The sequence below is a fragment of the Rhinichthys klamathensis genome, unplaced genomic scaffold (genome assembly GCF_029890125.1).
Source record: "Rhinichthys klamathensis goyatoka isolate OS25496 unplaced genomic scaffold, OSU_Roscu_1.1 h1tg000092l_1, whole genome shotgun sequence".
NCBI lineage: Eukaryota > Metazoa > Chordata > Actinopteri > Cypriniformes > Leuciscidae > Rhinichthys > Rhinichthys klamathensis.
In genome coordinates, this window is record NW_026606631.1 from 452021 (window position 1) to 465717 (window position 13697).

The following is a 13697-nucleotide window of genomic DNA, read 5'->3' on the forward strand; positions in this document are numbered from 1 at the left end:
GAATAAGTAGGCTACTTAACGGAATAGATAATAGTAGGCCTATTTAAATAATAAGCGTAAAAAAGATAGCCTACTGGTACATATTAAGAATTAAATGTTATGAAGGCTTGCCATATGCATAGACTGTAAAAAAATATATATATATATATATATATATATATTACGATGGCACATGAAAAAAAAAAATCATGTGCACGGGCACATTTTTTAAAAGAAATAATTCAATATTCCATAAAAAAGGATTGTACATTTTGATTCCATGGTGATTGTAACGTTGGATTGAAGAAACTGTAGTTTACTGTCCCTTTAAGGTTTTGAAAGGCGGAAGCGCGGAGCTCAGTCCCAGCGTGCAGCGCGTGAAGATGGCGGGTGTTCTGGAGAGGAGTTACATTGAGATCTGCGGTTTTGAAAGAGAGACTGTCTCACGTTTCAGACAGATCACACTGAATCTAGGTAACTCCTTTTAATATTTAACTATTGTAGACACGAGATTTTCAGTCAGATGTGCGTTAAAATAGGCTGGGCGATTAATTGGTGGCTTTGGTGTTAGCAGCTCGTGTGTGACGCCATGGAAGTCTCACAGCTGGTGTTGTGGGTCATACTGTGTATAACGATCATATAAATCTATATTAAATATGTTTATTTATTTATTTATTTATTTTAAAGGGCTTTACTACGTAAAGAGACTTTTTTAGAGGGCAAAAGTCTCAACGTGTTGTTAGGAGATTCTTTTTGCAGAAGGACCAAACCCGCACTAGATTAGTTACAATGTAACGTTAATGATGTTAAGTATCAATTAACTTGTTTAAAAGTGTCTCACTTAAAGATGTTAGGTGTGTGTGTGCTTATGTATGTAACTTAAACACATTTTGAAGAGGATTTATGTCACTTTTTTGCACTGAAAACTCGTTAGTTTATATTAACGGTACAATTATGCATAAGTGTTTTTAATATCATGAGAAATATAAATCACTCATGTATGTGTCCAGCAGGTGTTGGAGTAAGCTCTGGCGGTGTGAAGTATGCAGACAGTGCTGGTGGATTCTCCTATGAGGACAGTGGGAAACTCCTCTCAGTGGCCAGCAACAGATTCATCCACTGGTGAGAGCTTTTCACTCATGTGAATGATGTTGAGGTTTATGAAACTCTTTTCAGCCTCTCTTTTGATACAGTAACGAAATGTTTTTGCCTATATTGTAGTTTCACCATCAAATAAAAAATTTGTAATAAATGTAATAAATAAAAAATCTCCCTCATGTTCAGAAAATTGGATTAGGGAAGAGTGCCTAGCCCTAGAACAACATTAAAAACATATACTCAAGTGTCCTTGAGTCTGTACTTGATTATTATTACCGCAATTATTGCAATCAAAATTGTGTGACATTATTGGTTAAACAGCAGATCACAGTAGGGCTGGGCGATATGGCCAAAAAAAAATTATCACGATAATTTTTTTATATCAGTCGATATCGATAATTATCACGATAAATGTCAAATCTTTATTTCTTTCTAGTTTAAAGGCAGATTTTTGCTCCTAAGTGAAAGTTGTAGAAACCAGAGCGTTAATTGTGGTTTTAAACTACTCTTTATTGTCAGAACATATCATCACTTGCCAAACAGGTGAACATTTCACAAATCTGAGGTAAAACATCATTTGTCATTTTTCTTTAACAAAATAAATATCTGAATGGAAAAATATATTTCTTAGTTTCTGCATGTGCTAATGGGGGATATTGTTAAGTCTTGAAACAGGTTTGTGTTGCCTGACTTTGATGGCACGTATCTTCAGCACAGTTTGCAGTGCAGGCTGCAATATTTATATTACATGTTTGTCTCGAAACGCATATTTGACAGTGAGTAGACAGTAAATCTGCATCCTAACTCAAGCTAATACTACTATGTTAAATTTATGTTCATTAACAAAAACAGTAACATCTGTTAAAAAAAAATTAACTACCACATTTTTATTTGGTAAAATGTAATATTCTGAGTTTTATTAAAATGAACCATTGGTCATCCAGTATCATGCATTTATTTCATGATAACCACAGATAAAGCCAGGCATAGCCTATAGCACCTCACTATCATGGCAAAATGTAACTTTATGGTTTCTATGGTATTTGTATGAAAAAAGTAGCCTAAATACATTATTAAATACTGTAATTATATTCCATTAGTCATTTAAAACATTGTCTACATTAATAATGTAATACAATTCAATATGTATATCCCACATTTCATGGTGCAGTTAATATTACTGGGCTAACCTTATAGTCAATCCATGGTAAATGGATTCAGTATCAATTCATATTCTGACTGTATCACAGTGTTTCTCCTGTTTGTCAGCTCTGTTTCATCTGCCTTTAAACTGGTTTAAATCACTGAGACATTAGTGTTCTTCTCTGAATTCAAGCGCTTCTCACTGGATCTCGTTACCGAGGCCGATCAGAGTAAACACGTCTGCTCTAGTGAGCTCGCGCTGCCGTTTGGACTTTGAGCCGAGCGGATAAACAGTCCGTGAGGCGCGCGCGGTTCAAATGAGTTTCGTTCCGCTTTTGGCGCATAAACATTATCGTACATTTATCGAACTCTTGATATCGTTTTATCGAGAAAAATTGTATCGTGATAATTATCGTTATCGTTTTATCGCCCAGCCCTAGATCACAGTGCAGTTTAGTGTGCCTAAATGTATCAAATCAAGATTTAAGGCATTGTTTTAAGACATGTAAATCCCGGGACACACCAAGCCGACGGTCGGTCGACTAAGTTTTCTCAGTGTGTTCCACACCGTTGGCTGAAATTGGTCCTCGTCTTCTTTTTTACGGTCGACATGTTGAATCGGTGTCGGTGAGAGAGAGAACTCTGATTGGCTGTTCAGCTTAGTGAACGAATCAGTGCACGAGAATAATAGCAAAACAGCTAGCAAAGCAGTCAAAACGGTACAGATGGAAGCCTGTTCTAATGTTACGTCATCTTACCTGAGTGTTCCTTGGCGAATATTTCAATATTTACATGGAATGGAATAAAGAAAGTGTTTAGCGGGATTGATATGCGAAACGGTAAGCATGCACTGCTTTGTTTATGGTTTGTCTAACTGCAGCGTTTTCCTTTTTGAAATTTGAATGACAAATATATCTGCAGAAATAGACAGTTGTCTCATTTACACGCAGGTGCAGAACGCTGACAGTCGGCTGTAGTTCTCTCTGTGTGTTCAACTTTAGCTTTTAGCCCCGACACGAGGCGACAACACAGTCGGCTTTCATCAGCGCTAGTTCTTTGGCATCGGTTTGGTGTGTCCCGGGCTTAAGATCAAATTGTTTCCTTTAGAAATGTTTTGACTAAGGGCATTTTAACACCTTGATTGTTTGGAGCATTTGTTTTGGAACCTGGTACGTTTTCTTAGTTCGGTTTGTTTAGGCATATGTGAACATGGCATTCGCGCTCGGGTCCGTACACTGTAAAAAAAATTTCCGTAAAATAACGGTAAAAAGTCTGGCAGCAAAGTTGCCAACCACTTACCGTCAAATTACAGTAAAAAAACTTAAATTATTTTACAGAAAAATGTTGTTTTTTGAAAACAGATATTTACCGTAAACATTTTCTGTATTTTTACATTCAAACTGCTGTAGAAAGAAAAAAAAATCTCATAAAAAAAATGTCTGTTGAATGTTAAACTAATGTATAAATCTGTATAAAAACGTACAAATATTGCAGAAATACCTTAAAATTACATAATTAAAACAAAGACTTCTGTTTTAATACAGTATTATTTGGTATATTTTTAGGATAATCCAATCCATCTACAAGAACTCCTTGTCAAAGTAAAGACTTTTCTATGTAAAACACACAGAAAATGTTGTATAATTACCTTCAGATACCCTAATTTAAAGCCTAATACCAGTATATTGATCGATTTAAACTTTTATTTTATGTCATTATTCAATCTATTTACAGTAAATTCCTGTTAAATATTGGTTTTATCCTGTACAAAAAAACCAAGATCTTGTGATATTAAGTTTCAGAAACATATTTTTAACCGTTATTGCTTTATATAAACATTATTTGACAGTAATAACAAGCAACTCTCCAATATTTCTACATATTTGTACCATTTAAATACAGTGTGCTACTTTATATAAAGATTATTTGACCGTAATAACAAGCAACTCCAATATTTCTACATGTTTACCATTTAAATAAGGGGGTTTACCTTATATAAACATTATTTGACAATAATTACAGGCAACTCTCCAATATTTCTACATATTTGTACCTTTAATGTATGGGGCTTTACCTTCTATATACTTTTAACATCAATGTATGAGGTATACTTTATATAAACATTGCTTTATACTAATTAAAATCAACTTTCCAATATATCAACATGACATTTACTCAATGTATGGGTTCACTTTCTATACACATTAATAGACAGTAATTACAAGCATTTCTCCAATATATGTAAAAATACACATGTTTATTTTATGTAAACAATATTTGATAGCAATTACAAGCAACTGTCCAATATATGTACATACTTTTTCCATTACGGCATGGGGTTTACTTTAAAATGCACATAAAATACGGTCAAGCCCTTCAGTCAAAAAGTTCTTTGTTTGTTACTGGAAAGAACTTAGCTTCTGAACTAAGAACAAAGTTAATATATAATCAGTTTTAATATACAGATGTGAATGTGCATGCTAAAAAACTTCATTTGGCAGATTGATATTCACCCACGTCCTTTCAAAATTCCAACGATGCCTATGATCCTCTGTAGTGGCTCTCACCAGGCATTGTCCTGAAAAATAGATAAGATGTATCATGCTTGTAAAAATCGCCAGAGCAGAGCCATTAGGTTGCCCCTTAACAATAATTGCAGTTTGGAGCTTGAATGAAAATTTAACTGTATGCGTTGCGACGTTCGTCTGTTATAGGACAACTTAGTTTGAATAAACGAGCAGACACTGATTAGCTACTTGCTCTACGTTTATTTAAAATTAACAGCAAGACGACTAGAAGTGAATGTGCTTTCCATTAAATGAATCACACACAGGAAACAAATCCTTAAGAAAAAAAAAAAAAAACGTGTGATTTATTTAAAATAAAGCACGTTCATTGCACAGTAAACAAAACCTTAACAAAAAAAAAAACTTTGCAATGAAGTCGTTCATCCTCGGATGCGGCGCCGTGCGCACTGTTACAAAAAACCCTGTGCACACAGCCAAGCGAAATGGGGTCTTGCGCACCCAACGCGTCATTTTTGCAAGGTGCGCGCAGACCATAGACAGTAAAAGAAACGGACGCGTCGAGTATAAACAAGGCTTTACTACGTGTAAAGGTGAATTCCGTCTGATCGGTAAAGGTGCACAGACCTCTCCCGAATCATCTCCAGCAGTAGCAGCCTCCGAAGCACCACTAACTCTCCACCTGTTTCCCTCGTAAGCTGATAATAGTATTTAAACATTCTCTATGATAAAAAATTTTTGTAAAAAATATTTTAATAACGGTTTTGGCGGTTATAGAGTTCTAATGACGGTGTTCAACTATAACCGTCGGTCTCACGGTTATATAATAACCTTCACCCCCCTACTGTTACGTGTTTGCAAGAGGCAACAGTAACTTGTAAGATGTAACGTTAAAGGGATAGTTCACCCAAAAATGAAAATTCTGTCAGTAATTACTCACCCTCATGTTGTTCAACCCCATAAGACCTTCGTTCATCTTCGGAATACGAATTAAGATATTTTTGATGAAATCTGAGAGCTGTCTCACTCCTCCATAGGCTTCTTCAGGGATTGAACTTACCGGCCTCGAAAAGTTGTTAAAGACATCGTTAAAATAGTCCAAGTGACTACAGTGGCTCAATCTTAAGTTTATCAAGCGACGAGAATACTTTTTGTGCGCAAAACAACAACAAAAATAACGACTTTATTTCAACTATTTATTTCCTTCTCTGTGGGCCTCGAGTCAGTTCACTAGTGTAATAGCGTAAGCTTCTGTTGTTGTACGTCACACACATCACGCACATGACCAGCGTCGGCCAATAGTGAGCCTACGTGTGACGTAGCTCTACGGAATCACACTACGTTAACTGATTAGAGGCCCACAGAGAAGGAAATGAATAGTTGAAATAAAGTCGTTATTTTTGTTTGTTTTTGTGCACAAAAAGTATTCTCGTCGCTTGATAAACTTAAGATTGAGCCACTGTAGTCACTTGGACTATTTTAACGATGTCTTTAATAACTTTTCGAGGCCGGCAAGTTCAATCCCTGAAGAAGCCTATGGACTAGTATGGACTAGTATAGTCAAAAATATCTTGATTCGTGTTCCGAAGATGAACGAAGGTCTTACGGGGTTGGAACAACATGAGGGTGAGTAATTACTGACAGAATTTTCATTTTTGGGTGAACTAACCCTTTAAGTTAACAGCTAACGTTATTAAATTCATGTTAGTCAACCAAAGGTATTTAACGTTAATGTTATGATGGCTGATGCATGTTTCACATTCAGGGCTAACGTTAATAACGGTTTAACTTTATTAGGACCAGCATAATGTCACATTTGCTAAAGCTAGACAGACTTTTATAAGGTTAATACATAATGTAACACGGCGAGTTTTAACCTTAGCCCTGCTGACTCGACATAATGTTAACTTGCATATTAAAATTGTAAAATGTATAAAAGCTGCCGCACTTAACAAGCACATTTGACATTGTGAGGAAACATATATATATATATATATATATATATATATATATATATATATATATATATATATTATGTATATGAAATTTATTTAAATTGTAAAAATGTTATCTTTGAGTAATGTCATCTTTGAGACTGTTAGTTATTACATGATTAAAAATGTAAACATACACATAAAGCATGGCAATCCCGTCAGAAATGTGTAACGTTAACGTTATCATAGAAAGGGAAGCACACACAAAAAAAATGCCAGTTGGTACACCAAAATCAAATAACCCTAACCCCATCAAATAATTTTACCTGCATCTGAGGGTCTTTCCCTTAGCTGCTAATGGTTTCCAGTGATTAAAGAAAGGACTGATGAAGGTGACACGAATCTCCCCTTTCAGTGTGCCACTTCAGCAGAAGAAAGACAAAAGGACAGAAAGTTACTCAGACTTTCCATCAGTAACAGTATGAAAATCACACTTAATACTATCCCAGTGTAGGTTTTCGAACAGTACGTGGGTAAAATTGACTTACTGTAACGTTAGTTGGTGAATGGGTCTTTCTGTTGGGTGTTCTACCCCGATAAACATCTTATTCCAATGCTTGATCTAAAAAATAAAAAATAAAGTAAACAAATATCTTTTCAATATGTTATCAGTGTTTGAAGAGGTTATGTAAACATACTTCTAACGAAGAAATGACGGTTTTATCACTTTACTCATTCCCACGCTTTTTTTACCTCATGTTAATTTACCAACAACAAAACACAGCAATGTTAGATGGTACTAACACATTGAAATACGTGCTAATATCGCTAGCAGCTAACTTACGTTAATAGTGAAGCAGTAAACGTTAGACTGTTAAGGACTGAAAAATGTTTTCTTACCTGATATCGCCAACAGACCACGTACTCCTCTGTCTGTTCATATTCCAGCTTTTGTTCTTCATTGACATAGCAACTAAAATTCGCTCAAAATTTTAGAATTCAACAGGCAGATATAAAATAATCCAGGTCTGACCGAGTAATCAACGCAAACAGCAGCTGCTCACACCAACCGAGAGTAACGGACGTATTTTCAAACTTAAAATAGGCGCGCAGAGCCGCGCACATTCTCATTGGACAGTTTCCTGGAAGACAGACAGATTAACCAATCATGCTCAAAGTAAAACGGAGAAACAACCAATAACAATAGCAATAGTTTGCGCGAGTTGCAGTCTGTATTATTATTTAATTAATTGGTCAAATGACATGACAGTGTATGAATATGTAATAATGCAACTGTTAGGCAAGCAGACAAAATTGGCAAGCATACAAAATTGTAAATTCACACAAAATCACATAAAGCAAAAGGTTTCTGCTGCACTGCCCTGTTGAGGGTGAAACTATTATTGTTAATGATAATATTTATATTTTAACATATACATTGAAGAACTGTTATGAAAATAAGAAAAATCATTAAATGCTAATGAATTATCATAATAATATGTTAAAAGGCAGATATTTATGTATGTTGTTGAAAACATTACATTGTTTCAACGTACAGATCTTGTAAAAAATTAAACGTTGATTTAGAAAGTGTTTTTGTTAACCTTTTTCAACCATTTAGCATTAAACGTTGTTTCAACGACTGGCATTATTTCAATCATATTTCAACGTTGAAGGTCGGTCATGTGCCGACTGGGTATATTAATCTACCTTTAGTGAAAGCTGAATGCCGATATCGTGGAAATGCTCCATACTTTATCCAGGGCCAGGCTCTCTACTGCTTCGCGCTAAGTTATGACGTATCCCCCTCCCAAAGTCAAACAACATCATTGGTCGAGATTGCCTCTGGCATATGATTCGTCCAATGATTGTACAACATTAAATTATTTGAATCTGCGCGCACTTTCTTGATATCTAAAGCACAGAGACTAGAAAAACAATTAGGATGTTTGTTTACGTTGTGTAATGTTTCAACCATTTTAATGTCTTCAATTCCTTTACCCCAGTTTTTTAAAGCTCAAGTTTATGCTACAAGAGCCTTGGTTGAACTCGAGCCCCAGAATAAATTCCTTGTCTTTCACACATTGCTCACCTATTGTAAATTAAAAATATATAGCACCCCATTGTAAAGCTTTATTCATAGTGTGGCGGTTTGTTCCCGAGAAAATTGTGGAGTGGCCTAATGATTTCACTGCAGTGATGGCCTTGAATTTTGTTGAATATAGATTGACTTTGTGTCTTAATGCTTCAACGTTTTTAAAGTGGATTTACAGCCTTTACTTTTAAATTGAATCACATATTTTCTTCTCAAATAAGCAAATGAGATACGTGTCAATATAGTATATGGTCAGAAAATCACTGTCAGGGCAGCATTTCAAACAGACAAAAAGGACAATGTCACCCTTAAAAGCCAAGCCAAAAGAGGACATATCAGCACACAAGATTCAAGTGTCCTTTCACACCAACAGGCAGACAGGCATTAGGAGGTTAGTGTCCAGCATTCTTGAGCCTGGTTGTCTTGCGGAAAAACTGTCCCAAAGCATGATGATCCGAGACTTGAGGCTGCAGCACCAGACAGCAGCAGCTAGTGCACGGGGTGGGGTCTGAAAATGTTGCCACTCAATTTTTTCTCTGCCACTTATGAAATTGTTACAGAACACTTCAGAATTGTAAACACTGAGTCAGTGGTACCTGACAGTAGAAACACTGGATATAGGATGCATAAACAATCACTGACTATTCTTGATTTAATTTTATATTAAACTTAAGCTCAATTATTTCATGTACAATAACTGTATATTTAGTTACACTGTGCAACAATATCTCCTGCTGTATTCATCCATCTTTCAAGGCAATATTTTTAGATCTGTTTCTGTAGTATAACACACAGTAATTATTATGTTCAATTTTTATTTACAGCATATCTGCATGAAAGGTATAGCCTACATAGCTGTTTTTTTTATTTTTATTATAGATTTTTTATCTATCACTCTTGTATCTGCACTTGTTGAATCTTAAGCTGATGTGGCCAACAAAGTTTATCTTTGCTTCTGAAAAATATCTGCATTGGTGGCAGGGGACTTGGAAGTTTTACATTTACCCTGTATTTGATAGGTGTGAGGTGCTAACCTAACCCTAACCCTATACATTAAGGGTAAAGTAATGTAGATTGGATAGTTGCTTTTATTTACTATAAAACAATGTTTATATAAAGTGAACTCCTTGAATTAAAAGTATGTAGATATATTGGATAGTTGCGTTTAATTACTATAAAAGTATGTTTATTCAAAGTAAACCTATACATTAATGTGAAAAGTATGTGTTTTACATCTAAAAATCTGTACTTTGACAGGGAGTTCTTGTGGATGTAATTGATAATGTTATGAATTTACCAAAGAATACTGTGTAAAAACAGAAGACTTCATTTAATTGTATAATTGTAAGGTATTTCTGCAATAATTTCCAGTTTATTTGCAGATTTATTCATTTGTTTAATGTTCTACAGACATTTTATTAATGAGATTTTCTTTTAATTCTACAGCAGTGGAACTGTAAAAATACAGAAAATGTTTACAGTAAATATCTGTATTTTAAAAAACAGAATTATTCCGTAGAATAACTTAAGGTTTTTTACTGTAATTTGACGGTAAGTGTTTGGCAACTTTGCTGCCAGACTTTTTACCGTTTTTTTACGATTGTTTTTTTTACATGTATTTACCTTAAATTTAAGGTTTCACAGTAAAAAAAACACATAGTTGTCTTAATTTTAAATAAGTGATTTGTTTGTCTTTTTACATAGAATTTAATGTAATTTAACATTCAAGCCAATTAAACAAAAGAATAATCCTGTAAAAAAATTATAATTTCTCCTTATATGAATTTACAGATTATTACTTTTATTTTATGGTTAATGTTTTTAATAAAAGTTTTTTTCTGTATTTTAATGATATTTACACGTAATGTTAAAAAAACAGAAAATATCTGTAAAATAATACAGTATATTTCTGTGAAAAAACTTTTTTTTTTTTACAGTGTACCAAATCAATATTTCGAGATCGCCTGAACAAGTTGCTCTTGGCCCGATTGCAAACAAATTTGAAGCGGTTCGGTTGTGGTGAGAAAGCAATCCAACCCAACGATCCAGGCTGTATCACAATATATGATGGGTAATACGTACGTTTTGGAATGCACCGATGTAAAAAAATTTAGGCGATACTGATAATTCTTTATATTTGAAAGACAATAACCGATATATTGGCTTGGGGTTTTACGATACACGTCACGATTCGATAAAAAAATTGCGATACTGAACTTATGATACGATACTATCACGATATGTTAAGCCAAAATAAAGAGAGGTTTTTTATTTTATTATTTTATTATTATCAGGGCCCACAAATATTCCCCCATTGCATTAGGGCTGTCAGTCTTCCTCTATAATACTATTCGAATTCCATTCCTTATTTTATTTAATATTCGAATAATATTAAATAAAATAAAATAAGGTAATATTGTGTTACGATTCAAAAACGTTATTGTTCATCAGACGAAACAAAAGCATTTCATTTTCACATGTGTGTAAGCCAAGGTGGCGAGAAAGGCAAGATTGCATATAAAAAAATTAATGAATGGGAATAGGAGCAGGCTTCACTCAATGATTAAACTTAAACTTTAAGAATGCTGGCCTGATGATTAGAATATATAACGTTAAACAGGAAAGAGGCCGCACTATGCATAAATTGTTTTATTTGCACAACAAGGCACGCGCCGAAACGCGTTTGTGCAAATAAAACAATTTATGCATAGTGCGGCCTCTTTCCTGTTTATATATATATATATATATATAAAATTTAAATATACATAAAAAAACAATATTCGAATAGTAACTTCAGCATTCGAATAGTATTGATTTTTTAAATATTCGAATTATATTCGAATTTCGGAATTCGTTCCAACAGCCCTACATTGCATTATTATACATTATTTTCAACATTATATATAGTAGTTTATAGGGGTGAGAATTAGGGATGGGACGGTATGAAAATTTCATATCACGATTATAGTGACCAAAGTTATCACGATTATCAATATTATCACGGTTTTGTTAAAATGAGATGGAAATGTTCAAAAAGAACTGATGCTTACCCTGAAAACATTTGAAAATCAACAAACAAAAAATACAATTAGCAGGCTAGCAGCTATATGCACTTTTTTAACCATAAACATTATATTAACATTAACATGGAGGCCTGAGAGTGAGAGGTAGTGCAGGTTTTAATGAACCCGTCATTAAACCATATCATTAATAATGATAATAACACTTATGGATGTGTGTAGGACTGAATATTATTATTATTAATAAATAATAAATCGCTTTCTCTCTCTCACACACACTCACACGCACACACACTTTAAATGAACAAAATATGTTGGTTGGGTCAGGGTGACTAAACTACTGGAATACTTATAATGACTGTTGTAAATAGCAACGCACTACACAGCGCACATCCATGTCTCGGATCACCGTGGACGCAATCTCTGGTTTCATTCAAATGTGTATGTCTTGCGTCTCAGTTTTGATTGTATTGAAAATTAAATCAGAGTAATTTAGTATTAATACTACTAAAATATTGTTGAAGTGATCACATTTACTTTACGATTGATTTGGACACTGTAACTTGTATAATGGATTTATAAACCGGCAAGATTTAAAAACATTAAGTTAATCACAATTCAATATTTCATGTCCCTGAAATTATTTCTGTGGTAAAAAATTAAAAATAAAACTGTAATAAGTTTACTATGAATGAATACAATACATTATCCCTTAAATGTCACCCTTAATAGTTTGAATATGTTCGTTCGTCTTGGCTCAAATCCACTTGCTGTAAAACTTTTCTCTTCGCGGAAGCTTTGCAATAATTACAAGTGAGATAATGAAATAATTCATCTCCAATAATTTTTTTGTCTAATTATTTGCCCAAGTTAGTTGTGCTATTAAGGTAAAAATTAATTCAGTGGGTGGTTGTCACGTAACGTTAGATGACTTGACGTGTTTCCCCCTTTTGCAGCGACTTTCCTCTTGCAAGATTTGCAGACAGGGTGCCCATCCTCGATTAAATTGCCCTCGGGACTCTTGTAATAGCCAAAATACGACCATACCTCCGATTTTGTCCTCTTGGATGGCTGAAAAATCTCCCGTGCGCTGTCACTGCCTTCCGCCATGTCTTCTCGCGCAAAAAAAACAACATTGCATCTGCGCGCCTGCGTCAGACTGATTTTGGCTGGACAGGATTTACCGCGAGTTTTCAAAATCACGATAATCAAACACGGTTTTTATGATAATTAAATTTTAAACGATAATACTAACCGCCAGGACATTTTATCGTGGTTTATCGTGAAACCGGTAATCGTCCCATCCCTAGTGAGAATCTTTGGTCACCTCACGATCCGATCCGATTCCGATTCTGGGAGTCACGATCCGATTCCAGAACGATTCTTTATCTACCTTTCCCCTCTTATTAATTCATTAGTTTATAAGAAATTAAGTACTTCTTAAAAAATAATTACAATTTTTTTTTTTTTATTAAAACAGTTGTATGTTAAGAATTTTAAACTAATATAACAAATAATGAGGAGCATAGAAAAATATAACAAACAACAAACAAAAAGTCCTTTCAGTAGCCTATAGATTATCTGAACGTTTTCCATTCAAGAACTGTGAGTGATTTTTCTTCATCTTTACTGTTGTTTTTTACTATGACATCATAGACTACGGTAGATCTATTAAGCTGCATTCACGCACGCATCTCTTTTGAAATAAAAGAAGTAATGCGGTGTGTCCTGTCCGTTTAATCCCTTAAGACATAACTGGCTGCGTTTACGTTAATTTTGCACAAGTACATTAAACCACTACACGGAGTCGCACAGCCGCATGCGCGAGCAGTCTCACAAACAAAGCGCGCGTCAGTATTTGAAATTGAAAGCAGCCTTCTGTTAGTGAGGTTCATATTTTAAA

The 13697-nt window shown here is 34.4% G+C and overlaps 1 protein-coding gene across 2 annotated transcripts in view; it reads left to right on the plus strand.

Annotated features, from left to right (window-relative positions):
- Positions 1 to 335: 335 nt before the first annotated feature.
- The window catches only part of nup160 (nucleoporin 160), a 154566-nt gene continuing 141204 nt past the window's right edge, over positions 336 to 13697 (plus strand). The window contains exons 1-2 of one of the 2 annotated variants that reach the window (XM_056252058.1): positions 336 to 453; positions 990 to 1101. In XM_056252058.1, the coding sequence (XP_056108033.1) occupies positions 363 to 453; positions 990 to 1101 (203 nt within the window). In that variant the 5' untranslated portion in view covers positions 336 to 362. The remainder of the gene's footprint in view (positions 454 to 989; positions 1102 to 13697) is intronic. The other variant, XM_056252059.1, reaches the window with a different exon arrangement.